General features: G+C 45.5%; 1 protein-coding gene and 1 long non-coding RNA gene across 3 annotated transcripts; one reads left to right on the plus strand and one right to left on the minus strand.

Moving 5' to 3' along the window:
* Positions 1 to 27,091, minus strand: FLCN (folliculin). 2 transcript variants are annotated; one of them, XM_083474744.1, is made up of 12 exons: positions 26,931 to 27,091; positions 24,899 to 25,169; positions 22,037 to 22,183; positions 17,756 to 17,977; positions 14,691 to 14,851; positions 13,460 to 13,551; positions 11,319 to 11,509; positions 8,103 to 8,216; positions 7,577 to 7,700; positions 4,277 to 4,408; positions 2,646 to 2,751; positions 1 to 2,009 (listed from the first exon to the last, which is right to left on the minus strand). In XM_083474744.1, exons 2-12 carry the CDS (start codon positions 25,145 to 25,147, stop codon positions 1,808 to 1,810), a joined length of 1,740 nt encoding a protein of 579 aa, XP_083330870.1. In that variant the 5' UTR covers positions 25,148 to 25,169; positions 26,931 to 27,091; the 3' UTR covers positions 1 to 1,807. The 2 variants fall into 2 exon arrangements, with proteins under 2 accessions (XP_083330870.1, XP_083330869.1); XM_083474743.1 differs by lacking the exons at positions 24,899 to 25,169; positions 26,931 to 27,091 and having other exon boundaries at positions 22,037 to 22,834.
* Positions 27,074 to 27,763, plus strand: LOC310693148. Its single transcript, XR_014519013.1, has 2 exons — positions 27,074 to 27,182; positions 27,527 to 27,763. It is a non-coding gene; the product is annotated as an uncharacterized lncRNA (long non-coding RNA).
* The last annotated feature ends 165 nt before the right edge of the window (positions 27,764 to 27,928 follow it).

Raw genomic sequence — 27,928 nt, forward strand, 5'->3', positions numbered from 1 at the left:
GGGGAAAAAATACAGCATTTTTTTTTATTGGTTCGCAGTTTTACACACTCTTTGAAATAATTAACAAAAAATCAATAAGGACCTGCTAACATCTCCAAAATGGAAAGAATAGCTAGTTTTGTTAGAGGAATCTTCCTGTAGAGTAGTTTAGTATAAATATGTTAACCGCATACGCCAAGATAAAAAATGTTAAAATCAGACACCGCAAACCTAGGCTCACCTATTATTATTTTCACTTCTCCCCATTTTAAAATAAAACATTAAATATTTTAAGTTTAGGTTTTCTTTCCCAGCAAAGGAGATTTGTGGAGTTTGTCCACCATCACCTTAGTTATGCAATTAGAAATAAAAACCTCATGGGGTAAGGGAGTGGGGGGAACTACGGTAACTAATGTTTACGTTCTTGAACACGTTTCAAAAGAAATTATTTCTGCAAATTCCATTTCACCAGAAATAGGCTGTGCAGCAGCAAAAGCTACTACCCCCTAGGCTGGGTACAATTGGGTACAATCCTTCAAGTCCCACTGAAACCAACGGGAGAGAGTTAATGGCACCCTTGAAATATTCTCCCATTTTGCAACTGAATGCATGAGCTCTTGCACATGGAAATAGTTTAGGAAAAGGAACTGGGTATGTAACCATGCAGGATATAAAGCTGCAATGCACTTGCAAAACAATTCTTTTGCTTCCTTTCCTTTTGCTACTGGCAAATAAGTCTTAGTAAGTAGGCAAGAGTCAGATCTTGCTAAAAGTGCAAGGCAGCAACATAACTCTGGAAAACAGGGATGCAAGTTCGCGTTGCCTTCCTCCAGAATACAGTACAGGACCTTTTGATAAATTTCATTTATTTTTAAGTGTAAGCTTCTGTTTTGCTGCAAGGAAGAGGGCATCCTGGAATAGGGTTGTCCCCTCCCCACTTGCTCCGCTAGGCAGGTCAATATGCAAATTGGATATCACCACCACACTTGGGAGCGTGGTCTTCCTTCCCAGGTCTCTCCTGCCTAGCTTCCTGCGCAGGACAGGTGACAGGGGTTCCTGTCCTCCCGTTGCCTGAGAAGAAGAGGTCTCCACAAATTCGTTCAAATTAGAGCAGCCAAACATGTCTTTTTCAGCGTCTCAGCCTGCTGGACAGGTTTTCTCGGCGGACTATTCAGATGGGGAGTTTGGGGAATCAAAGGTCGCTTCCCACAATACAGGCTTGCTTACTGGAGGAAAAACTTCCAAACACGGGGGGAACAGGATGGTTCCTAAATGCAGACGTCGGGACAGGCGCCCCCTCAGGAATAGTCCTGTCTGTGAGTTTGGAGGGGCATCAAATAATAGCCACTTAATTTTGCTTAGATGCTGCAGGCCATTTGAGATACCATTTCAACCCATCCGTAGACTAATTCAAATTCTCAGGCTGCCATGTGTGGTCACCAGATTACGAAAGGTGTTGACGAAGCCTGCCTCACCAGGTAATAAAACACCTCACCTCTCTAGTCTGGTGTCACAGAGGAGAAAGTCCAGAAGCCCCCTCAGTCCTCAGATTTCAAGAGGTAACAGCCTTCTTGCCAAAGAAGCTTCACCATCAGGAGGAAGGATAAGGCGCTCCAAACCTATTGCAAACCAGCAGAGGAGGAAGGATAAGGCGCTCCAAACCTATTGCAAACCACAAAAGCACGCTCTGATCTGCGGAGGATACGCCATGAGATTCTGCGTCCCCTTGCATCCTGAAACAGCCGGGCTGCTCTGCTGCACGGAGAACATCCAGGCTGAAGGCTCAAGCGAGGGTTTCCTCAAGCAGAGCCGAAAGAGTTCTAGTTTCTTAGTTTCGAGACTCCGAAGAAGTCGGGCTGCGGACCGTCGACATCAGGTGAGACTTGTAGGTCTTGCTCAGGCCGGTCATCCAGAATTTCAGCAGCTTCACGTTGTCCTCTTCAGCCGCTCCCAAGATGCTCAGCAGCTTCTGGGTGTCTTCTTTCGGCCTGCTGTCCACTTTCGTGAATTTGAAGAGGACCTTCACTTTGCTGCAGTGGGAAAAGGGAAAGAAAATTCATACGCAGCCAACACTTTGCGTAGTGGAATGCCGTATAATTTTCTGTCTCTAAACATCTGAAGGCAGCTCCATACGGGGAAGATTTTTAATGTTTAATTGTTTTTATGTAAGTTGGAAGCTGCCCAGAGTGGCTGGGGTATAAAGAATATTATTTATTTATTTATTTATTTATTTATTTATTTTTATTATTATTATTATTATTATTATTATTATTATTATTATTATTATTATTATTATTAAGCTGAGGGTTTGATAAAGCCTCTGAACACCCATTGCCATGAATCTGAAGCAGGGGAAATTGCTGTTGCATTCAGGTCGTTGCTTGCAGGCTTCCCAAAGGCATAGCTGTCAACTTTCAGATTTAAAAATAAGGGATCAGCAGCCTCACCTGTCCTAGGGACAGTCTACAGGATATCTAACAATCTGGGATAGCAGCGGGAAGCAGTGGGAAACAGTGCTGAAATAAGGGAATTTACCGCAAAAAATGGAAGGTTGACAGCTATGCTCGAAGGCCTTTGACTGGCCACTGAGAAAACAAGGTGCTGGGCTTAAAACAGGGCCCTGGCCTCATCCAGCAGCCTTTTTCTCAAGGCCCCTGGACACTTACTTCATCCACTCCTCCTTAAGGCAGACAAGGCATTGGTCCACCACGTCCACAGAGAGGTTCTGGTTCGTCAGGGCCGCTTCAATCTTGTTCAAGATGGTGGGACCAACTGGAACCGGAAAGAAAAATACTTAGCTGTGCTGCACTATTAAGTGCTCTGGAAGCAGGCAGTGCAGCATTGGGCAAAAATAGGTACTTACAAAATTTCTATCGCATGCAGGTAGCAACCTCCACAAAATCCACCTTGTCCTTTGGCACAACCCCATAGCTTGCATTGTCTTACTATAAGGGTCATTAATCCAACCTCTGCAATACAGGAATCTCAACCTGCAGTCCCCCATCCCATTTGAAACCATACCAGACCCTGCTTGGCTTTGCAAATGTGCTAGCAGTTTTACTGCTGCCCCAAATTTCCATGAAGGTACCGTATTTTTCTGTGTTTAAAAAAGTAAAAGGTCCCCTGAGTCGCGGACGACTCTAGGGTTGCGGCGCTCATCTCACTTTGCTGGCCGAGGGAGCTGGCGTACAGCTTCCGGGTCATGTGGCCAACATGACTAAGCCACTTCTGGCGAACCAGAGCAGCGCACGAAAACACCGTTTACCTTCCCGCCGGAGCGGTACCTATTTATCTACTTGCACTTTGAGGTGCTTTTGAACTGCTAGGTGGGCAGGAGCAAGGACCGAACAATAGGAGCTCACCCAGTTGCGGGGATTTGAACCACCAACCTTCTGATCGGCAAGCCCTAGGCTCTGTGGTTTAGACCGCAGCGCCACCCGCGTCCCTTTCTGTGTTTAAGACTAGGTTATTTCATTAAAATATTATGTTAAAAACCTGGGGTCATCTTATACACGGATAGTGGAGAGGTGTGATTGGTGGCTGCCGCGAGCAGGACACTGCCTGTGGTGTTTTTGTGGGTAATTGGTGGGTGCTGCAAGGTCTGCTGGCTATTGGCTTCTGCGGCAATTGGGCAGGCAATTGGTGCTTGCTTTGAGCAAGCGTGCAGACGATTGGTGGCATCGCCAATGTGCATGCAATTGGCTGCTGCATTCCTGCAGGGGAGCGATTTTCAGCAATCCCCCCCCCAAGAAAGCTCAACAACTGTGGGCAATCTCCCCCTCCCATTTTCTCTATTTGGAGTCCCAAAAAAGACGGGGGCATCTTATACACGGAAAAGTACGGTATTTCATGCCACAAACTTGACATCTTTCCGCAGGGCCTGCAAGACAGAGCTGTTCCACCAGACCTTTAGCCAAGGCACAGTCTGACCCCCTCCTTTGGTAATCCTCATAGAACTCTGGCCCAATAGTTGCCATTAATTTGATTCAGAAGTGATTTTAGAATGAAGTGATTTTAGAATGTATTTCAATTAATTGATTGTGATTTTATGTAAGCTGTGCTACTTTTACTGTTGTTAGCCGCTCTGAGCCCGGCTTCGGTTGGGGAGGGAGGGCTATAAATAAATTATTATTATAATTATTAAACACGACTTCTCTTTTTGCATACCTAATTCCTCTCCTCCACCCTCCTCTAAAACAAACAGCAACAGGGTAGGTGTCTCTGATTTGTCGTGGTGACAGCCGTTTCAACATGGCTACCACAAAGGACTCTGTTCTTGTTATGGCACGCTACTTACCTCTGTCTGCTGCCACGGGGCTCCCGCTTGTGACCACAAATTCATATTTGCTGAGAGGCTGCTCATCGTCAAACAAGACAGGGTAGAGGCTCGACCGCGTGGCCGTGCGGACTTCCACAAGGACGGTGAACTCTAAAAGGGAAAGAAAGCTCACACTAGAGTTTTGCAAACAGTTTAACTCACCACAGTGCAGCCTTTGAGACACGTCCCTAAATTAGTCACAGGATAGTTAGTTACCACACTGAGAGACAGTGCAGTAGAATGGTTAGAGCAGGCATGGGGAACCAGGGGCCTTCCAGATTCTGGACTGCTACTCTCATCAGCATGTCGTGTCCAACGTTAGTCACAAGAGTAGACCCACTGAAATCAATGGACAGGAATGCTAATGACTAACGCTGGATTCAGCCCAAAGACTGTGCAGGAAAATAAAGTAAAATAAAATCTACCATGATAAGCTTTATCCTGATGTAGTAGCGAGCAAACGTATTGATGTATACATTTTTGGACAGCCTACACAGGAAGAGATGTGGGAATAGTGTGTGGAAGGGTATCATTAGGAGCAGTGGCGTAGCGTGGGTTGTCAGCACCCGGGGCAAGGCAAGTAATTTGCGCCCCCTAACCCGTGGATTTGCGCCCCGTAACCTGTGGATTTGCGCACCCTAACCCTAACCCCCAGATGTTGCGCCCGGTGCAGCCTGCACCCCCTGCACCCCCCACACTACGCCACTGATTAGGAGAATCTGTTTATTGTCAAGAGCGTTTGTGCAGGAAAACAATCTCAGCCTGGACCGGCCTGACAAAAGCAGACGCTGAATTCTTCCTGCTGAATCAGGGATCTGATCATGCACGCATGCTTTTCCTCTGAGAACATGGCTTAATTTCTACGTATGGGTAAAGCTAAGACAAGGGGGTGCCTTTATATACTTGTGTATCTTACAGGCTTGTGGACTCCACCTTTGTTGGTTCCTAAGCTGCTACTGTTGTCGGGACCAAAAAAAGCTGTCTTAAACAAAACAACTGGAGTGATTCATTGAAGAAAATCTAATACAATGGGTTTTTTTTGGGGGGGGGGAATCCCACATGAAAAACATGCAAATTCAAGAGGATCTGTTTTAAGTCTACCAGATCACGTTTTACCCAGATCCTTTGGAAAAGCAAAGAAGCAACTGGAGATGAATAGTGCCCATGGCGGTCTCTCAACATTGCAATTGTACCATAAGCAAGACCGGATTTAAGTTTGATGAGGCCCTAAGCTGGGACGCAGGTGGCGTTGTGGTTTAAACCACAGAGCCTAGGGCTTGCCGATCAGAAGGTTGGCGGTTTGGATCCCCGTGACAGGGTGAGCTCCCGTTGCTCGGTCCCTGCTGTTGGGAAGCTGTGTATGTGCAGCTACTCAAACAGAGTCAATTAAGGTTTGGCAGACAGCCAGATGGCAATCTAAAGGAGTAAGTCTGCCTGGTGATAACAGAGACATGGAGACAACTTCCTGATTGGTCAAGCTCTCTCAAGGGAGTGATAATTAATGGCCTACTAACTGGAATGTGTTAGTTCAGTGTTCAGAGTTCTGTGTCAGTGTAGGAGTTGTGAGTCGTGTCAGAGAGAGCTAGCAAAAGATCTGTGTTCTGTTCTTGTAAACAGTCCACTGTATATAATAAACACCTAACTACAAGTTCCTGGTTCCTGCTTCGTCTATCCTGTCTGCAGCCAAGTCGCCAATTGCTTCCGTGGATTCTGCGTGTACTCTGCTAGGTCTGGCTAAGGTCCTGCAACTAGTCAGAAAGTTGTGAAACACCAAATAGGTTTTAGCAATACCTGCTCCTGCCCACCTAGCAATTTGAAAGCATGTCAAAGTGCAAGTAGATAAATAGGTACCGCTCTGGCGGGAAGGTAAATGGCGTTTCTGTGCGCTGCTCTGGTTCGCCAGAAGTGGCTTGGTCATGCTGGCCACATGACCCGGAAGCTGCACGCCAGCTCCCTCGGCCAATAAAGCGAGATGAGCTCCACAACCCCACAGTCGGTCACAACTGGACCTAATGGTCAGGGGTACCTTTACCTTTATCTTTAAGCTACTGAAGATAATGGGGCCCTTTATATGTCCAGCTGTCCTTTGTCAACAACAAATTGTTGTGGTTTTTTGTGTTGAATATATGCTATATGGTAATTTATGGACCTAATAGGTATCTAAAGCCATTTGCGCATAACAGGAGCCTACACAACACAAAACACTGTTGCTGTATGTAGGTTTTATTTTATTTGTTTTTTATCTTATATTTTGGAAATGTACATCCAGTCCCCACTCTTTAATTTTTTTTGTAGCCCCTAAGAGAGTGGGGCCCTAAGCTATAGCTTGTTTGGCTTATACGTAAATCCAGAACTGACCACAAGCCCCAAAATGTGCCCTCCCCCCTTGGCTACCTGGTACTTTTGACTGGAGACACCAGGATCTGACACTCTCCACCTTCTGCCTACAAGGAATGTGTTCTACCACTGAACTACAACCTGAGATTTATTCTTTCTTGTTGGCTCAACTCTCCTTCATCCACATTAATCTCCAAGGCAGCTTGCGAACAAATCAGTAAAACACAGATGAAACTGATACGTATTTTCGGCGGCCACTCCATCTCTAGTTCCAGTCAAACACCCCCAATTCCCAATTATTCTGATGAGAGTTTTAGTCGAGCTGCGATAATGATAAAGTGCGGGGCCGAGGAAGTTTTTTATATAGATATTTTAAAAAAGCTGAGCAAAGTTGAAATGATCTGCAGGAGGGTGAGGATCTGCCACATACGATTCAGAAAGGCAGTGTGATGTAGTGGTTAGCGTGTCCAACTAGGACCTGGGAGACCTGGGTTCAAATCCGCCACTCCACCATGAAACTCATGGGGCCTTCTAGGCAGTGGAACGCCCTCCCATCAGGTGTCAAGGAGATAAATAACTACAGTCATACCTTGGGTTACGGATACTTCAGGTTGTGTTTTTCGGGTTACGGATGCGCCGAAACCCAGAAGTACCAGAACGGGTTACTTCCGGGTTCCAGCAGTTCCGCAGGCGCAGCACTAAATCGCTCTTTGCGCATGCGCAGAAGCGCCGAATCGCAACCCGCGCGTGCACAGACGCGCTGCTGTGGGTTGCGAACGCGCATCTCGCACGGATCACGTTCGCAACCCAAGGCGTCCACCGTATACAACTTTTAGAAGCCGCCTGAAGGCAGCCCAGTATTGGGAAGTTTTTGATGTTTGACGTTTCTGTATGTGCTGGAAGCCGACCCAAGAAAAAGAAAAGAGGTTAAGGTGCTCTTACCAGATGACAGAATGTGGGGCGGGATCTGCACGTGGGGAGCGAGGCCCAGAAAGTTGCACCGGTAAGCCTCCTCGTATTTGTCGCTGTAGGGGATGATCCGAACACAGCCAATGGGCAGCATGGTCTGGCAACGGAAAGGAAGCAGGGTGAGAGCCCGCCACAGGCACAGGTTTCGCTCTCGCAACCCGCAGCTCTGTGAGTCGGCAGCAGGCTGGAAGGGGGCAAGGGCTCTCTGCCTGCCCCGCCCCCTTCTGTGACATCAGGGCAGCCCAGCCAATCAACGCCAGACACCTCTCCGCCCCCAAGATGCTTGGGCCCGGGTAATGGAGAGAAGACACGGCTCTGGCGAAAGGGTGGTAGCTCAGTCATAGAGCACCCGCTCTGCATTCGGAAGGTCCCAGGTTCGAATCCTGGCATCTCCCTGCAGGGCTGGGAATTTCTGAAGTCCCGCAGAGCCCCTGCCAATCAGTGCAGGCAGTATCCAGGTGGACTGAGGGTTTGACAAGGCAGATTCTTAGGTTCCTACCCGAAGGACGTCAAAGGCGGACTGGACAAGGTCTGCGTCCCGCGCTTTCCAAATGACCTGGTTCCCCATGAGCACATGCCACGCCAACATGCGGAAAGCGGAAGGCCCCAGCACCTAAAATTAAAGTGGGGGAAATGATAATAATAATAATAATAAATTTTATTTATATCCCGCCCTCCCCAGCCGAAGCTGGGCTCAGGGTGGCTAACAACAATAAAATAGTACAACATTCTAAAATCATTTCATTATAAAATTAATTCAACTCAAATTGATGGCATCCGTTAGGCTAAAGTTCTGTGAAGATTGCCAAAGGAGGGAGTCAGGCTGTGCCTTGGCCAAAGGCCTGGTGGAACAGCTCTGTCTTGCAGGCCCTGCGAAAAGATGTCAAGTCCCGCAGGGCCCTAGTTTCTTGTGACAGCGTTCCACCAGAAAAGCCCTGGCTCTAGTTGAGGCCAGCCTATCCTCTGTGTGGCCAGGGACCTTCAGGATGTAATGATGTAAAGATTACCATCCATTCTTTTAACGCATCCTCTCAAGCTTCATACAGGGGTCAGCAAACCTTTTCAGCAGGGGGCCGGTCCACTTTCCCTCAGACCTTATGGGGGGGCGGACTATATTTTTTTGGGGGGATGAATGAATTCCTATGCCCCACAAATAACCCAGAGATGCCATTTTAAATAAAAGCACATTCTACTCATCTAAAAACACACTGATTCCTGGACTGTCCACGGGCCGGATTTAGAGGGTGACTGGGCCAGATCCAGTCCCCAGGCCTTACTTTGCCTACCCATGCTTCAACCAGTCATCTTTCCACTGCAGCCTTCAAACTCAGCCACCTATGTTCTGAAAACACTGTCCCTTGGGCTTACTGTTCTTATGAATTTAGAATGCAGGCAGAATCTTTAAACGCCCTGCATTTATAGGGGCGGGGCATGGCAAAAGTGGGTGGAGCCACATTGCCTGATGAGGAGCGGTTGAAGGAACCGGGTGTTTAGCCTGGAAAAGACGAGACTGAGAGGAGATAGGATAGCCATCTTCAAATATCTCAAGGGCTGTCCCATGAAAGAGGGAGCAACCTTGTTTTTGCCTGCTCTGGAGGGCAGGACTCGAACCAGTGGCTTGAGGTTACAAGATTCCGACTGAACATCTGAAATAATGATGGCAGGAACTGTTTGACAGAGGAACAGACTTCCTTGGGAGGTGGATTCTAGTTCCTTGGAGGTGTTTAAGCAGAGGCAGGATAGCCATTTGCTATGGATTCTTTAGTTGAGATTCCTGAATTGCAGAGGGTTGGACTAGATGACTCCTTTTTATATAAAAAAATTCCTTCCAGTAGCACCTTAAAGACCAACTAAGTTAGTTCTTGGTATGAGCTTTCGTGTGCATGCACATTTCTTCAGATACACTGAAACAGAAGTTGCCAGATCCTTCTATAAACCATGGAGAGACCTGGTCTGAACAGAGACATTGGATTCTTATCTCATTATACATGACTAAGCCATTTCTCACCTTCTCACCCCTTGCCTTTTCCTGTAAGACCTATTACAGTCGTTAAGAGTCGTCAACAGGCTCATCTCAGCTATCTGCCAATCTCCCATTCCCACCACCCTTCTGAGTAATACCCCTCCCCACCTTCTCACTATATAGAAAGATCTGGCAACTTCTGTTTCAGTGTATCTGAAGAAGTGTGCATGCACACGAAAGCTCATACCAAGAACTAACTTAGTTGGTCTTTAAGGTGCTACTGGAAGGAATTTTTTTATTTTGACTATGGCAGACCAACACGGCTACCTTCCTTTTTATATATACAATTAATTTTTGCATTTTCAATTTGACATACAATAAGCAAAAGGAAAGTAAACAAACACAATAAAAACATGAAATCCCCTTTGACTTTCCTCCCCACCCCTTTTGTGGGGATCCTCATATAATGATTTTCCTTCTGCTTCTCTTCCCTTAACTCTATTACGATAAAGCCTTTGCCAATCCATGGTTCCAATCTTCTGCCAAACCTACCAATGAATCAGTTACAGATAGGTAGCCGTGTTGGTCTGCCATAGTCAAAACAAAAAAAATCCTTCCAGTAGCACCTTAAAGACCAACCTGTGCTTGCACACGAAAGCTCATACCAAGAACTAACTTAGTTGGTCTTTAAGGTGCTACTGGGAGGATTTTTTTTGTTTCTACCAATGAATGTCATTGTTTACAATAATTTTTCAAATAGATCATAAACTTTCCCCGTTCTTTATTAAATTTTGCCTCTTCCTGGTTTTCTAATTCTTCCTGTTAAGTTTTGCCATTTCAGTATACAGTCATACCTCGGGTTACAGACGCTTCAGGTCGTGTTTTTTGGGGTTACGGACCCGCCAAAACCCGGAAGTACCGGAATGGGTTACTTACGGGTTTTGGCGGTCACGCATGCACAGAAGCGCTAAATTGCACTTTGCGCATGAGCAAATCCGTGAATCCCGCACGGATCACGTTCGCAACCCGAGCGTCCACTGTAGTTCATCAATTTTATCTGCCACTCTTCCTTGGATGGAATTATTCCTTCTTAATAATAATAATAATAATAATAATAATAATAATAATTTTTATTTATATCCTGCCCTCCCCTGCTGAAGCCGGGCTCAGAGCGGCTAAACAGTAAAATGATAAAACATTCTAAAATCATTTCATTATAAAATTAATTCCAATCAAATTAATGACAACCATTGGGCTAGAAGTTCTGTGAGGATTGCCAAAGGAGGGAGTCATATTGCTAAACTACATGCCACACTGACTATTCTCATTTTTTATACCTCAAGTCCCTGTAGTTTGCTGTTTTTCAAAAATACACAGTTACAGCAGTGTCGTTGGTTATATTTTAAAAGACTGAATAAAAACAATGCCCAGTCTAAAAATCAAAAAGGCTCTTGACAAATTTTGAAAAAACAAGCAACATATACATAATTTATTATTTACACCCTGCCCATCTGGCTGGGTTTCCCCAGCCACTCTGGGCGGCTTCCAACAAAACACCAAAATACAATAACCTATTAAACATTAAAAGCTTCCCTAAACATCTCTGGCCTAGCAGAATATGGGAATAAACAGTTTCATCTGATCAGATGGACTAGAAAACTCTTGGGGTCCCTTCCAACCTCATAATTCTTTGTTTCTATGAATTTTTTCTAAAAACCTCATGCTGGCCCCAGGTCAGGACCCCGCCTGTACCTGTCTGAGGTGCCGGAGGGACCGGAAGCCCTGGTTCCGGGGCGCCATGTTCCAGTTGCTGCAGTCCAAGGTGAGGGAGGAGTCCGTGGGGCTTTTGACAAGCTCTCGGGATTCCTGAGCGTCCCCCTGGCTTGGAGCTTTCCCTTCCTCCTCCTCAGAGTTGTCCCAGCCTTCCGATTCTTCCTCAAGATCTCCAGGAGAAAGGAGAGAGAAAGGCCTTAAGGAAGGAAATCCCATTTCCATGCTCCTTCTGAAGAGGAAAGGAGCTGTTTGCATATATGCGTTAAGCAGTGAGTGTGGTACTATGCTGGTGCTAAGAAAACACAACGAAAGTCGTGTGACGGTGTTTGGGGAAGGAAGAGAGGGAGGGGTGAGAGAAAGAGATGGGGGGTCTAGTGGGGTAGGAGAACTGGGGGAGGGGGGAGGAAATCACATTTGGTAACTAATGTGTCCCTTTGGTATTAGATAGTACATGGGTAAAGGTAAAGGGACCCCTGACTGTTAGGTCCAGTCGCGAACGACTCTGGGATTGCGGCACTCATGCCGGCGTACAGCTTCTGGGTCATGTGGCCAGCATGACTAAGCTGCTTCTGGCGAACCAGAGCAGCGCACGGAAACACCGTTTACCTTCCCGCCGGAGGTAAACCTATTGATCTACTTGCACTTTGACGTGCTTTCGAACTGCTAGGTTGGCAGGAGCAGGGACCGAGCAATGGGAGCTCACCCTGTCTCGGGGATTCGAACCGCCGACTTTCTGATCGGCAAGCCCTAGGCTCTGTGGTTTAACCCACAGTGCCACCAGCGCCCCTAGTACATGGGTAGGCAAGTCCAAAAAGCTTGGGATACAAATTTTCCCGGCCCTCTAGCAGCTATGGCAGCTCAGTTACCAGAAGTCATGTATTTAGCGTTCATTCTAGAAGCGTATACTCAATTCTGACCAAAATAAGCCTCCTAGAGCAAAATATACCTCAGGGGGCCTAGTTTCGTGAAAATCGAGTTAAACATTACTTCTGATAGATGAGCCCCCTAACTGCTAGAGGACCATGAAAATGTGTCTCTCAGGCTTCTTAGACTCGTTTCCTCATGTACTGTCTAAAACCCAAGGGTGCACTGATTACCAAATGTGAAATATATCGGCATTATTTTCGGCTCACCTACTGCACTAGTGAGAGAGTGAGAGTGAGAGTGAGAGAGAGAGAGAGAGAGAGAGAGAGAGAGAGAGAGAGAGTGCATGATCTGAGTGAGAGACAAGAGAAGGAAAGGTGAAATAAACCGTATTTTTCTGTGTATAATTTGGGGGACTCCAAATTAAGAAAACACTCCTCAGCACTACCCGTGTATAAGACGAGCCCCAATGTCAAACCTAATTTTTAGGTTAAAAAACCCTAGTCTTATACCCGGAAAAATACGGTACATCCAATATATACATAAAATCAATATATAAACCCCACAAGGTAAGAGGTAAAGATCCAACACGGACTTGAGGCCGGAGTTTCCTAGTCCAAGCTCAGCACTCATTCCTCCCCCAAAAAATTGGGGGGGGGGTAGGGGGTGGATGGGGTATCAGTTTGCATTTTTAGAGTATTGATCTGATGTGCAGAGATCTTTCCTATTCTGATTAATTCAAGACGGTTCTGGAAGCTTCTGTGTGTGAAAGAAACAAGCAGAAGGTTCCTGATATTTGGGTTATTCCTTCAGAGAAGCTGAGTACAGCCAGCTTAAATCGGTTATCTCTTTCTGTCAAGGTCATGCTGACTATAAAAGGCCTAAAGGAGCCTGGGTTCCCTCTTTCTATCTCTCTTCCTTCTGGTGTGGTGTTCTGTATATAGTGTTAAGGTTTAGACTTATTATAAGTTCAAGTTAAGTCTGCTGCAACTGGATTTCTTATGGACAGTGCCAGTCTTGATTGTATTGGATTTGTGACCATTACTGCTCAGTTGTCTTCAGTACCAATTAAAAGCTCTGCTGGATGAAATACAATTGCCTCTGGTCTATTTTGGGGGAATCCTGCAACGTGTTTTAAGTTTTTACTCAGCTAATTGTACGTTGAGCTTCTGTTCTAGATCAATGTTGAGTGACATTGCATGACAACCGCTCCTCCACCCAGCACTTTTTCCAACTCAAGCAGCCGTAAGCCTTACCAGCCAATTTCTCCATCTGAACAAGGGTATCCTCTGTGGGCGCACCTTCCAGAAGCTTCTCTGTCAGTCTGCTGCCGCATGCCTTCAGGAGCCTGAGGAAGCGAGAAAGGACCCCGGATTTAAGTAAAGACGGCACAGCAAAAATGGCACCTCTATGTATCAGCTGCGGGGGGGGGGGGCACGGTTTCAAGTCCTTCCGGCAAATGTCTAGTTGATGTTGGTGCTGACCTTTAAAGCCCTAAATGGCCTCGGTCCTGTATACCTGAAGGAGCGTCTCCACCCCCATCCCAGTTCCGAGGGCCTTCTGGCAGTTCCCTCCCTGCGAGAAGTGAGGTTACAGGGAACCAGGCAGAGGGCCTTCTCGGTGGTGGCGCCTACCCTGTGGAACGCCTTTCCTTCAGATGTAAAGGAAATAAGCAGCTATCTTATCTTTAAAAGACATTTGAAGGCATCCCTGTTTAGGAAAGTTTTTAATATTTAATGCTGTATTGTTTTTAACACTCGATTGGAAGCCGCCCAGAGTGGATGGGGAAACTCAGCCAGATGGGCAGGGTATAAATAATAAATAATAAATAATAAATTATTGTTATTATTATTATTAGAAGCAGACTCCGCAGATCCTCAGGTCTGATCCGGCGCAGAGTCCATTACAAATTTATTTGAGACTTAATCAATGCAACAGAATGCAAGGAAGTTGAATATTCAACCAAGATCTTTCCTTGAAGGTTAAGCACGCTGTCATGCTATGTGAGCAGGGCTGGAGTGAGGTTTGATGAGGCCCTCAGCTACTGAAGGTAATGGGGCCCCTTATGTGTCCAGCTGTCCTTTGTCAACAACAAAAGACCACTTTTTTGTGTTGAATATTTGCCCTATGCTAATTTATGGCCCTCATAGGTATCTAAAGACATTTGCCCATGTTGCCCTGCAACCAGTCCATGCAGAATGTAGGCACCCTATATATAGAAAGGAGCAAACCAGTGATATTTGAGGGAGCAGGCTAGCAGGCGGGGCCCATGACTTACATCATAGGAGCTGACAGAACACAAAACACTGTTGCTGTATATAGGTTTTACTTTATTTGTTTTTTATCTTGTATTTTGGAAATGCACATCCAATTTTTTTCCCTTTAAATTTTTTGGGGGGCTGCAAGAAAGTGGGGCCCTAAGCTACAACTTGTTTAGCTTATACGTAAATCCGGCACTGTACTTGAGAGACACACAATGTGGGTTACCAGGCAAAGGACGTGTGGAGACAGGCCCACAGGTTCTCGTCGTTCGTCAGAGAGGTGAGGGAACGAGCCGCGTTTCCGTTCCGCTGGTGCAGGAAAGGCGTAAAGGCTGTGTTCATGCGCTGCGCCCGCTGGGGGCATCCGTACTGCTCAGCTTCAAAGACCTGCAGGACAGACGAGCAAGAATGAAAATGCACTGCCTGTGAGGAGGAAATTATGCCTTGCTGTAAAACTGGACAACAACCTAGTAATGGAGGAAATGGAAATTAAAGAAGAGAAGATGTGGTAATAGGAGGAAGAAACGGGCATATGTTTGCAACAGAGTGGGAAACCTGATTTGAAGAAAATGTATTAAAGTAATTTGGACGGATTTGCAATAATTTGGAAAGTTAATTTAAAAATTATATTTAGAAACAGAATGAAAATGCACTGAACCCTTTTGTTTTGTTTTGTTTTTAAATAAATTTTATTAGTATTTTCCACACAACAACACGAAAAATAACAATACACAAAACACAAAAACCGACATTCAAAAAAACAAAAAACAAATCCATATCTTACAAGTTAATAACATAAACACTAAAAAGAAAAACAAACATTGACTTCCACCAATCTCACAGCACCTCCTTTACCTCTCACTGTGTCTTCCTGTTTTCCTGATCATCTCTATCCTAGCATCCAGATATAAATCCCTCTTTCTTATCCTTTCACTTCACAAGGTTATTCCAGACTCAGCCAGATTTCTATCCTTGAACCTTGGCTTTTAAGGTAGCACTGAACCCTTTTGTAATTCCAGACCACGCATCCTTTCCCTCTTGGTCTCTTTTATTATTGACTCAGTTCCCAAAAGCACGTTGGAATGAGAAAGTCTTCGAAGGACAACAGAGAGGGAGCCAGTCAAATCTCTCTAGGGCAGGAGTTCCAAAGTCTGGGAGCAGGCACCAAAAAGGCCCTCAGTATAGCTATATCCTATACCAAGCCTTATGAGGCACAGTTGAAGGAGCTGGGTCTGTTTAGCCTGGAAAAGAGGAGACCAAGAGCAGATAGGGTAGCCATCTTCAAATATCTCAAGGGCTGTCACATGAAAGAGGGAACAAGCTTGTTTTCTCCTACTCTGGAGGGTAGGATTCGAATCAGTGGCTTCAAGTTACAAGAAAGGAGATTCTAGCTAAACTTCAGGAAGAACTTTCAGGCAGTAATAGCTACTCGACAGTGGAACAGTCTCCCTCAGGAAGTGGTGGGCTCTCCTTCCTTGGAGGTTTTAAGGCAGAGGTTGGGTGGTCATCTGTCCTGGATGCTTTAGCTGAGATTCCAGCATTGCAGGGGGTTGGGCTAGATGACCATTGGGCTCTACTGTAGATAATTCTACAATTCCCTTTTTCGGCAATCATGACAACTTTTCTGAAACTAATTTTTCTTCCATTTCTCTCTTCAGCAACCTGCTTCTCCTTATTAATACAGTGGTGCCCCGCAAGACGAATGCCTCGCAAGACGGAAAACTCGCTAGACGAAAGAGTTTTCCGTTTTGGAGGTGCTTCGCAAAACGAATCTCCTATGGGCTTGCTTCGCAAGACGAAAATGTCTTGCGAGTTCCTGCGGGTTCCCCCCCCCTTCCCCCCCTTTTTCTAAGCCGCTAAGACGCTTATCAGCTGATCCGATAAGCAGATAAGCCGCTAAAAGCCGCTAATAGCGCTAATCCGCTAATCCGTCAATGGGCTTGCTTCGCAAGACGAAAAAACCGCTAGACGAAGAGAATCACAGAACGGATTCTTTTCGTCTTGCGAGGCACCACTGTATTCAATTGATGGAGCCTATTGATGGATTACCTCTCAAAGTATCACCCATACATGAAGTTGCGGGCAAGATTTAAAATATTAACAGTGAGGCACATACCTCCACGTGCGGTGGAAGTGCCCCAATATCCAACTATTCTGGACAACAACCATACGAGAAATAAGTAAAATAACCAAGCAAGTATTAGAAACCACCCCAGAATTGGCCTTACTAAACATCTTCCAAGACTTACACCACAAAGAACTCATAAACCACCCACTCTCAGCAACCAGAAACATCATAGCCAGACACTGGAGAGAGCTGTCAGGAGTAAGCATGGACCAATGGCACCAAATAGTATGGGAACCAGCCTTACTAGAAAAATTAACCAATAAACTGAAACTGGCACAGGGACAAATAGAAGAAGACACCTTCACCCCCCGTGTGGCTCCGCTTTATCACACACACAGCCCAACAAGATAATGACAAAAACCCACCAACAGCATACAAATCAATATGGCTAACCTGATCCAAAACGCCCACCCACCCCACTCACACACAAAAACAAAGACCACCACAGCCAACCACAAATGAACAGCCACACCCCAGGCCAACCCCAACCTCTCTCACCACCAAAGGAACACAAGTGAACAGCAAAGAACCTGCACAAGCAATGCTGACACCAAGCCCTACATATAGTAAATAAAATAGAAACATCGCCACCCGACCCCCACCCATCTTCCCCCCCTCCACCTCTTTCCCCCTTTTCTTCCTAATGTCTCAACAAATGAAACTGATTTGTAAAAATGTTACATGGGGGGGGGGGGAAATACGAGAGAGAGACATTTCACACACTTTTGCAAATCAAGAAAATCTTGAATAAATAAATAAATATATTAGCAGTGGATTACAGAAAGAACCAACGATAGTGAAGTTTAGATAATAAAAACACGTGTATTGTAAAACAGCTAATAAAAATGATGTTTGTATATATGCTGTAAGCTGCCTAGGGTGGCTGGGGAAACCCAGCTACATGGGCAGGGTATAAAAAAAATCAAATTATTATTATTATTATTATTATTATTATTATTATTATTATTATTATTATAGAAATAAAAAACAAACACCAGGAATGGAAGGGTGAGAAGACAAGGAAGTTATGTTGGGGGGAAAGGGGTTTGTATATGACGATAAATGTTTTGGAACATTTTTGGAGATTTAATAAAAATGGTATTTTAAAAATTCAATGAAAAATATTTGGGAGAAACAGCTGCAACCCCCAAGCTTGCTCTCACCTTGAGCGCTTTGCCCTGAAGCTCGTCGATGATGCCTCTGACTTTGCCCAGCAGGAAAGGCCAGGAGTTTATGAGGTAGATGCGGTCCATCATGATGGCAATGATGCTATACCAGCGCTGGAAGCCGCGCGCCAAGCTGTCTTTGATGAAGAAGGTGTGGCTGAAGACGAAGCCGTGCTGCTCGTCGCCAAAGAAGATGGGGCCTTCGCGTCCCGGGCAGACCTGGAAACGAGATCAAACTAACACTAGAACCCGCAGGCATGCAGTGGAGCTGAGCGCTGGAAAATTCAGGAGACATAGAAGGAAGTACTGTTTTGGCCCGAATATAAGCCGCACTTTTCCTCCAAATTCCTTTTTTTAAAAAATTGATTTCAACATATAAATTATAAAATGTACCACAAAACTTATCACTTATACAATCTTTTTAGACTTCCATCAGCACCTCTGATGATCCACCGCTTTAACCACTTCTTATGCATTTCTTAACTTAATATTGCCTTTACATCTCTTAACAAATCATCCTTCCCCTTCTCCATTTTTGCAATACTTCCAATAATACTCCTCACAAAACTTCTTGCAAACCTACAAACGTCGTCTGATCTTTACAAATACTTTTCAAATAGTCCGTAAATTTACTCCAGTCTTCCGTGAATTTCTGGTCCCGCCGGTTTCGAATCCTTCCTGTCAGTTTATCTAATTCTGCATAGTCCATTATAACTTCATCCTCCATTCTTCAATCGTCGGTAATTCTTCTTGCTTCCATTTTTGGGCCAGTAATATTCTTGCTGCTGTTATTGCATATAAAAAGAGCTTATATTCCTTTCTATTTCTTTTTCCCCAAATTCCTATCGTGAAAAGTTAAAGTGTGGCAGCTCCCCCCCCCCCCGAGAACAGCCCGGGAGTGCGGGGCAACTGCGCCCATCCCGTCCATGGCTCCCAAGCCTCCCCCAAGCTGCCGAATTTTATTTTTAATAATATTTATTAAAAGTTTAAGAATTAAAGAGAAAAATAAAAAAGAAAAGAGAAAAAATAAACAATACAAATCAATACATTACAGTACATTTAAAAAAGCAAAAGACACAATACATCAAAACAAAAACAAAAGCAAAAACAATTAAAAACACATCCAATATTTCCATATTTTTATCTTTCATTAGCTTGTTTCATCAACCTCCTCACACCTCCCTTTTTGTGTTCTAGTTATTAATTATTTCAGCAAATCCTTTCCATCTTTCACTGTTTTCTATCATTTAGTTATCTTAATTTATTTTAACCTTATCTTACCATTAAAACCCTAAAACTTATTTATATTTAACTCCTTATAACATTTCTACTAAAGCCATATAATTTCATTCCAACATTTTCCTAACACTCATTAATTTTGCAACATTTCTCTAAATAATTTTTTTTTAAACTTTTTTTTCCAATCTTCTTCCACCGTCTCTTCTCCCTGGTCTCGGATTCTGTCAGTCCTTTCTATCAATTCCATCAACCTGGTGACCTTCTGTCCGAGGCTCCTAACTCTTTTCCATGTCCCTTCTGCAGCTCTTCTTCATATTTATAGATGTACTTTACTTTATCTTCTGCTGATCTTGTTCTTAATTTCCTTCCTTTGGCACTGAGGAATAGATCTCGGGGAAACTCCAACCTAACAATGTCCTTATTCCTTCTCGACAGGTCAGCCCATTCTCCATAGTCAGAACTAAAGTCCGAAAGATATTTCAGAGCACCCAAATCCAAATCCCAAAGGCCAGAACATCCCTGCATAAGAGGATCTATCCAACTTTCCTTCTCCAATCCAAGCGGGGCTAAATCCCACCAAACCTGGCATTCTCTAGATTCGATCGTAAAAGGCAACAGCTTATGTTCATCAAATTGCCTCTGTGAGGCCGGGGCTCTCTCCACTTGAATTACTTGAGGTTCAACAACAACTTTCTCCTTCGTCTTCTCCACAGCTTGCCATGTTAAAACAGATTCCTGAATCAAATCCTGAGTAGTTTCTGCATAGGTATTCACTTTTAGTCCCAAATCAGTCATTTTTTGGCCCAAATTGTCAATTTTAATAATCATCACGTCCGTCTTCTCATGAAGCTGTTCCAATAGAGCACTTGTCTTGCAAAATGCAATCACCAAGGCTTCTTCTGTCAACATTCTTGTCCAAGGTCGATCTCTGAATCTCACGGTCTTTAATCTCTACAGCTGGAAAATTCCCCAGCTCCACTCCTGCAACAGTTTCGAAAGCTCCCTCTAAAGGAAACAATTTCTATTTGTATCCATCCTTTTAAGCGCAGATCCAGCAACAAAGTTAGTTTCGATTTTCAGTTTTTTTTTACTCCTTTTTAAGTGCAAAAGGAAACAATGGAAACAATATATTTCTCTTGTTTAACAATCTGTCAACATACGTTTTATTCACAGTCAATGAACTTTCCCAAAACGTCAATCTTACTGGCAGCCCTTTCCCAGGTTCGAAACGGTGGTAATTTATCTTTCTTCACTCTCTCTCCTGCAGGCTTGAATGATCTAAAATTTCCCCCCTCTTCTCCTGCTTCCAAGGGGGGTTTAGAAATTTAATCCTTTACAAAAGACTTTCCAGGCTTTAGCTTGCAACGTCTTTGCTTCAATCTATTTACAAAAAAGGAAGGCAGACGTCCTGTTTGGAACCTTCCCCTTTCGATACCAAATTAAGATATTTAGAGATCCAATTTTCCATTCTACTCACGGGTAGTTGTTTAGAATCCAATTGTCCACAGGAAAAAGTCAGCGCTCTCCGGCAACGGCAATGTGGCTTCACTCCGTGAAAGAAGCAGTCGATTCGAAGCACCACGCCGCTCACCCCACGTCGCTCCGGATCTCTGAAACAGGGTTTCCCCGTGAGTAGGGGAGGCGCAAAAGGTGCCAGTCGACTCCCACGTCCACAGGCTTCTCCCGCCTGTGGTTTTTAATGGGTCTCCGCCTCGCCGTGGCGGTCCAGACCCTAATTTCCACGGAGCAGATTCCTCCCGATCAGAGGAAATCCGCCATTACCAGAGGCGCTAACCCGGAAGTCCCAAGCTGCCGAATTTTAAAGGTGCGGCTTACTTGCGGGTACGGCTTATATTTGGGCCAATACGGTACTTGTTTATGAGGTGCGGTTCATCTGTGGAACTCCCTGCCACAGGAGACAGTGATGGCTACCAACCAGGGCAAGAGGACCAGGCAAGTTCATGGGGGAGAGAGCTTGCAGCATTTGGGACTTTTCAGTTCAGAGAAAAGGCGAATAAGAGGCAACACGATAAAAGTTTTTAAAATTATACATGGTAAGGAGAAAGTAGATGCATAATTTTTCCCTTTCTCCTTCATAACACTAGAACTTGAGAACATCCAAAGAAGACTTTGGACAGATAAAAGAAAATATTTATTCATGCAGCGAACAGGAGCTCGACCACTGATCCCTTCCCCAAATAGTGCGCGAGGGAGATTTGATTTGATTCAATGTATTTCTAGGCCGCTTTCATTCAAATGAATCCCAAAGCAGTTTACAGTACAAACAATAAATAACAAATGGCAAACCAGAACAGAGGGACGCGGGTGGCGCTGTGGGTTAAACCACAGAGCCTAGGACTTGCCGATCAGAAGGTCAGCGGTTTGAATCCCCATGACGGGGTGAGCTCCCGTTGCTCGGTCCCTGCTCCTGCCAACCTAGCAGTTCGAAAGCACGTCAAAGTGCAAGTAGATCAATAGGTACCGCTCCGGCGGGAAGGTAAATGGTGTTTCCATGCGCTGCTCTGGTTCACCAGAAGCGGCTTAGTCATGCTGGCCACATGACCCGGAAGCTGTATGCCATCTCCCTTGGCCAATAATGCGAGATGAGCGCTGCAACCCCAGAGTCGGTCACGACTGGACCTAATGGTCAGGGGTCCCTTTACCTTTACCTTTACCTTTACTAAACCAGAACAGAACATCACAAATACGGCATAAATCATATAAAATAATGAACAAATCACCAATCCGACAATTACCATCTATAAAACAGCAACTGAAAAATAAAATAAACATCACCATTACAACAAAAGTCGTATTATATGATTAACAAATCAATACGGCATTTATAATCTGTAAAACAATATTAACAACTTAACAAAATAGCAACTTTTTTTAAAAAAAGCTAAGCACTCTTCAAGTTCATACACACTCTCATAACTCAGAATCTTCCACTCTGTTTGGTTCATTAAAATACAAATAATGCACGAATGTTAAGCCAGAGGATGCTTCTGGCAATTATTTGCATGGTATGTGGCTCACCTCACAGCTGAGGCTGCGGACGCAGGCCTGGCGCACGATGCTGAAGAGCTGGGGGTGGTTTGGGTGCTGATGGCTGACGTATTTGATGGAGGTCTCTTTGTCATGGCTGACGTAGCCTGGGTGCCCTGCAGGCAGAGAGCGGCACCCCTGGTGGCGGAAAGAGAAGCCGGAGTTAGTGTATGTCAGGGACCATGCTGAGGAGGACTGCACTGAGGAGGAATGGTGGGAGCCTCCCCCTCCCCCTGCTCCTGATCCGGATCCCGAGTACTCCCAGGAGCAGGAGGACAGTATAGATTTAGAACAGCGGCTTGCAGAGGGACACAGATCAGAAGGCAGTAGCTGGGAAATACTGGATGGGGAACAGCTAGGAGAAGAGACATTGGAAGAGAGAGGGTTAACAGATTCACAGTCTCTGGGCAGCATTGACACCCCCTTCTCCAAAGTCACGGAGAGCTCAGAAAACGGCAGAACAGAAAGCACAGAGGGTATAAGCTCAGATTACAAGACATAGAAGTGACGTAGATTAAGGGGGTGTAATCCTTAATTGGGAGCACCCCCATTCTAGGAGATGTGTTCTTTGTTCTCTCGCTGTGATTATTAAAGTTTCTAACTGGTAAGAAGACTCCTTTTCCTTTGTTCTGCTTATCTACTGCCACGGGGGGGAGGAAGCCCTGAAGACTGACACTGTTGGAACACCACAAGGAAATCTATTTCCTTCTTTAGGTAAGGGGTGGTGAGGAGCCTCTTAGATGGTTTCCCATAATAGCTGCAGCCCATTTAAAGGAGCCTAAGAACCTTGAGCTGCGACAATGGGTCTTGTTTGCCTGGTTAGAGAAGTGGAGGAAGGATCCCCTCGACTTTTACATGGCTGGAATATAGTGCCCGTTCACAAGGCAAGAATCAAGCACAAAGCTCCATCCACTTTTAATAATAACAATAACAATAACAATAACAATAATAACAATAATAACAATAATAATAATAATAATAATAATAATAATAATAATAATAATAATATTTATTTATACCCCGCCCTCCCCAGCCAAGACCAGGCTCAGGGCGGCTAACACCAAATATAAAAACAATTGATTGAAATACAGCTTAAAAACAAGATTAAAATACAACATTAAAATGCAGCCTCATTTCAGTGGAAACTCAAACAAAAACTTTTTTGGGGATGAAAACGTCAAGTCTTCGCCAAGGCTAACTATCCAGACTGGTCCTACATGGGCCAGAAAAAAGCCAGGGAAGTCCCCAAATAGGAGTTCCATCACAGAAGGAGAAAGGAAAAAAGAAAAAGAAAAAGGGGGAGAGAATCCAACGGATTCCAAGCCAAAGGCCAGGTGGAACAACTCTGTCTTGCAGGCCCTGTGGAAAGAAATCAGAACCCGCAGGGCCCTGGTCTCATGAGACAGAGCGTTCCACCAGGCCGGAGCCAGAGCTGAAAAGGCCCTGGCTCTGGCTGAAGTTAATCTGGCTTCCTTGGGGCCCAGGACATCTAGGGTGTTGCTATTTATGGACCTTAAGGTCTTCCGTAGGGCATATCGGGAGAGGCGGTCCTGTAGGAACGAGGGTCCCAGGCTGTGGTCCTTTTGCCTTGCACGTGGCCCCCAGAAAGTCATTTGTGAGGGAATGCGGCCCTTCAGCTGAGGAAGGTCCCCACTCCTGATCTAGACACGATAAGGGTATAAGAAATCCATTTGTGTCACAAAGGATATATCATGGGGTGCAAATTAGTTTCCGGGCCCAATTCAAAGTGTTGGTTTTTCACCTATACAGCCTTATGGACCCCAATACTGCAAGGACCATCTCTCCCCATATGAACTGACCCAGACCCTGCAATCATCATCTGAGGCCCTTTCCACATGCCCCCTTCTTAGGAGGTCCGGAGGGTAGAAACACGAGAACAGGCCTTTTAGGTGGTGGCTCCCTGCTTGTGGAATGCTCTCCCCTGCGAGGCTCTCCTGGCACCATCACTGCAGATCTTTAGGCGCCAGGAAGAAACATTTATTTTCCACCAGGCCTTTAGCTTTCAATCACCATGTTTTTCGCTCTATAAGACGCACCAGACCATAAGACGCACCAAGTTTTTGAAAGAGGAAAACAAGAAAAAGAATATTCTGAATCCCAGAAGCCTGCACAGCGATCCCGCTTACTGTCCTGGCTTATGGGATAGCCGTGCGCAGCCTCTCCCACGCAAGGGGAGCCTTCATCAGAGAGTGTGCGCGGCTCTTGGGGGCTTTTCCCACCTGCATTTGCTCCATAACACACATACACACACATTTCCCCTTAGTTTTTAGGAGGGGAAAAGTGCATCTTATGGAGCGAAACATACTGTATCTATGGTGGGTGGGATGTTATAATCTAAGCTGCCATACATCAGGAATTTCTAGGACGTAGCCAGGATTCATCTGTCGAAAATGGTGTCCGGGTGGAATTTTCAGAAAATGGCAAAAATATCCAGGCGTATGGCAGCCCATATCGGTTGTTTTTTTTGGTGATTTTCCTAAAAAATAGGTAAATAAACATTTGGGGGGGGGGGAGATTTTGCAAAACGAAAGCTATTATTATGACAACCTTATTATAATCCAGCTTTATAAAAGCAGAATTGTCTTTTGCTTTTGTTTTTCAATGCTGGTTTCAAAATATGAGTTTGCTTATTTCTCCATTCTGAGTCACTATTGAGTTACTATGGTTAAAGAATGACCAATAGATTTAATAAATAATAGCAACAAATCCTCCAAGTATTTGCACGGGAGTAAATTCCACAGTGCTTGAAGGTGAAGACACATAGTCTTCCACTGACAGGCAAGACACTTCCATTCTGGTGCAAGAGCAGCTCACGGTCTCAAATCTACTCGCCTCGCACATGTCGGACTTCTTGGGCCCTGGGCTGCTGGAGTCTGCGCTGGCACCTTCCGCCGGGCTGTGCGACCGAATCCTGCTGCTCATCTGAATGCCTCCTTCCTCCTCTTCTGCCTGCTCACTCTGCCCGGGGCTGTCTCCGCTGCCCGCCCCTTGCGGAAGAGGCGAGTGCAAGACCTCCGTGCAAAAGAGGGTGCGAGGCCCGTGCAGCTCACAAAAGTGGCAAAGCACAACGATGGCGTTCATTGCGACTCCCCGGCAGGAATCCCTGGAAAATCAAGAGAGAGGCGCAGGTCTCGAATACAGCCTTTCCAGAACCTGTGCCTCAAAAAAGAATCCACTCACATTCCTGGAGGAGCAAAGAGCAGCATTTTCCGCACTCTGCTCCCTGAAAAACTGGCAAACCGTCCCCTAGTATGCCCTATATTTAATATATTATTTTCTAATATTTATATCCCGCCTTTCTACAAGGAATAAGGCAGCTGCCAACATGAAAACATAACAGGCAAAGCTCCTTGATAGTGGAGTGGGGTGAACTCACATAAATTGATATCAAGATGGTATACAGTGGTACCTCGGGTTAAGTACTTAATTCATTCCGGAGGTCTGTTCTTAACCTGAAACTGTTCTTAACCTGAAGCACCACTTTAGCTAATGGGGCCTCCTGCTGCTGCTGCTGCGCCGCCGGAGCCCGATTTCTGTTCTTATCCTGAAGCAAAGTTCTTAACCTGAAGCACAATTTCTGGCTTAGTGGAGTGGGTAACCTGAAGCGTATGTAACCGGAGGTACCACTGTACATGATTCCCCCGCCTCCATTTCCTCTTCACAACAACCCTGTGAAGTAGGTAGGCTGGAACACAGGAGTTGATCCTAAGGTCAGCTGTAAGTTACACAGCTGAGCAAGGACTCGAACCCTCATCTCCCCAGTCCTTGCCCAACCCTGCAACTCCTACGCAACACTGCCTTCCAGTACAAAATGAAACCATATTGCTTAAATAGGTAATCTAAAAACTGCAGTCAAAGAGCATTATAGCTAGCTAGCTATAGTAATAATAATAATAATAATAATAATAATAATAATAATAATAATAATTTATTATTTGTACCCCGCCCATCTGGCTGGGTTTCCCCAGCCACTCTGGGCGGCTTCCATAGAAACCAAAATACAGTAAAATATCACAGATTAAAAACTTCCCTGAACAGGGCTGCCTTAAGATGTCTTCTGAATGTCAGGTAGTTATTTATCGCTTTGACATCTGATGGGAGGGCGTTCCACAGGGCGGGCGCCACTACCGAGAAGGCCCTCTGTCTGGTTCCCTGTAACCTCACTTCTCGCAATGAGGGAACCACCAGAAGGCCCTCGGCGCTGGACCTCAGCGTCCGGGCAGAACGATGGGGGTGGAGACGCTCCTTCAGATATACTGGGCTGAGGCCGTTTAGGGCTTTCAAGGCCAGCACCAACACATTGAATTGTAATTGAAAACGTACTGGGAGCCAATGTAGGTCTTTCAAGACCGGTGTTATCTGGTCTTGGCGGCCGCCCCCAGTCACCAGCCTAGCTGCCGCATTCTGGATTAGTTGTAGTTTCCGAGTCACCTTCAAAGGTAGCACCAGGCACCTCTCAGCTGACAATCCAGCAAGTCTTCCCCCAAGACTTGAGCTCTTCTTCTCACCCCTTAGCTCTTCCCAACCCCCCTTCGTGTGTTTCCTCCCCTTGGGCAGCTAGGCAGGAGCGGTTCACCCTGTTGAGCTGCGACCTGTTTCAATATCATTTCTGGTTGCTTGTTAGCTTCTACCAGCATAATAAGCCAATGCAAGCGAGTCTAGTCAAAAGTGCAGCACAGGGAAGTTTTTAAAATGCATAAATTCTGGAGTGGGGACTCCCCATCCTGCTTGCCTTGAGTTCTAAACATGCTTGCTCCTTCTCTCTGCAGGAAACTTGAGCTCAACACGCATCCAAAGAAACACCCCCCAACCGACCATCCCTAGCCATGCTCTGACATTCCCAAGCATTCCCCCAAGACCTTACCCCTTTGTTCCCTCCGCAGGTGCAAAACCAAGATCCTAGTCCTGAGTGAGGTCGGCTTTTATCGCGGGTCCAGGGACAACATTCTAAACCTCGCTTCCGCCAACCTTCTATACGCATGCGCAGCTGTCCAGACTTCTGGTCCTGCCCGAAGCGCCTGACACTGACTGAGCGGGACGTACCATTAGGCCCACTCTCCAAGGGGGAGGCAAGCGAGATCTAGTCGCCTTCATTAAGGCCCCGCGAAGAACAAAGGTACAGAGGGGAGAGTGGAAAGGACAGCTACGGAAAAAACTCAGTTCCAGAACCTCGTATGTTAGCCTCCAGGCATTCTCCTCCTAATCGTCACTGACACCCCCTAGAATAGGAAAATAATCTCGCCCTCGTTTACTGCCGCCTGGAGAGAACGGGCGGGTCTATCTATGAAAGAGGGGGGCATTGCGCAGTAATATTTCCGCAATACAAATCTGGGATTCGTACCGTCTAAGGAAGAGAATGGAGGCAGGAAGGCTGAAAATCTACTGGGAATAAGGAAGGCGATGAGAGCAAGTGCCTCTCAGTCACGGGCTCTTCTTTCTGCTCCCCCCCCATGCCTTTAGGGAGATGTTGCGAGCCAGAGAGTCCTGTGACAATCATGTGACAGAAGCAACGCAGAACAACAGAGTCACCTGAAGAGGGGAGGTGCTTTGTGAAAGCAGATTGGGAAAAGGGCTGTGCCTTTAGTGCAATTGTTTTATTTATGTTTTATTGATTTAATATGCTGTAAACCGCTTTGAGATTTTTCTTGAAAATATGAAGCGGCATAGAAATTTTAAAAATAAAATAGATAAAATAAATTGGGCTCCATGCCCTGGTGACTTCCAGGCTGGATTACTGCAGTGCTCTCTTCTTGGGGCTGCCCTTGAAGACAGTTGGTCCACAATGCAGCTGCCTGGGGTTCCCTTTAGACCTCACAGAATCCCGTGTTTTCCAGCCACGCAAAATCACCCGGGCTGCGAAAC

The sequence above is a fragment of the Podarcis liolepis genome (assembly GCF_965112155.1).
Source record: "Podarcis liolepis genome assembly, chromosome: 14".
NCBI lineage: Eukaryota > Metazoa > Chordata > Lepidosauria > Squamata > Lacertidae > Podarcis > Podarcis liolepis.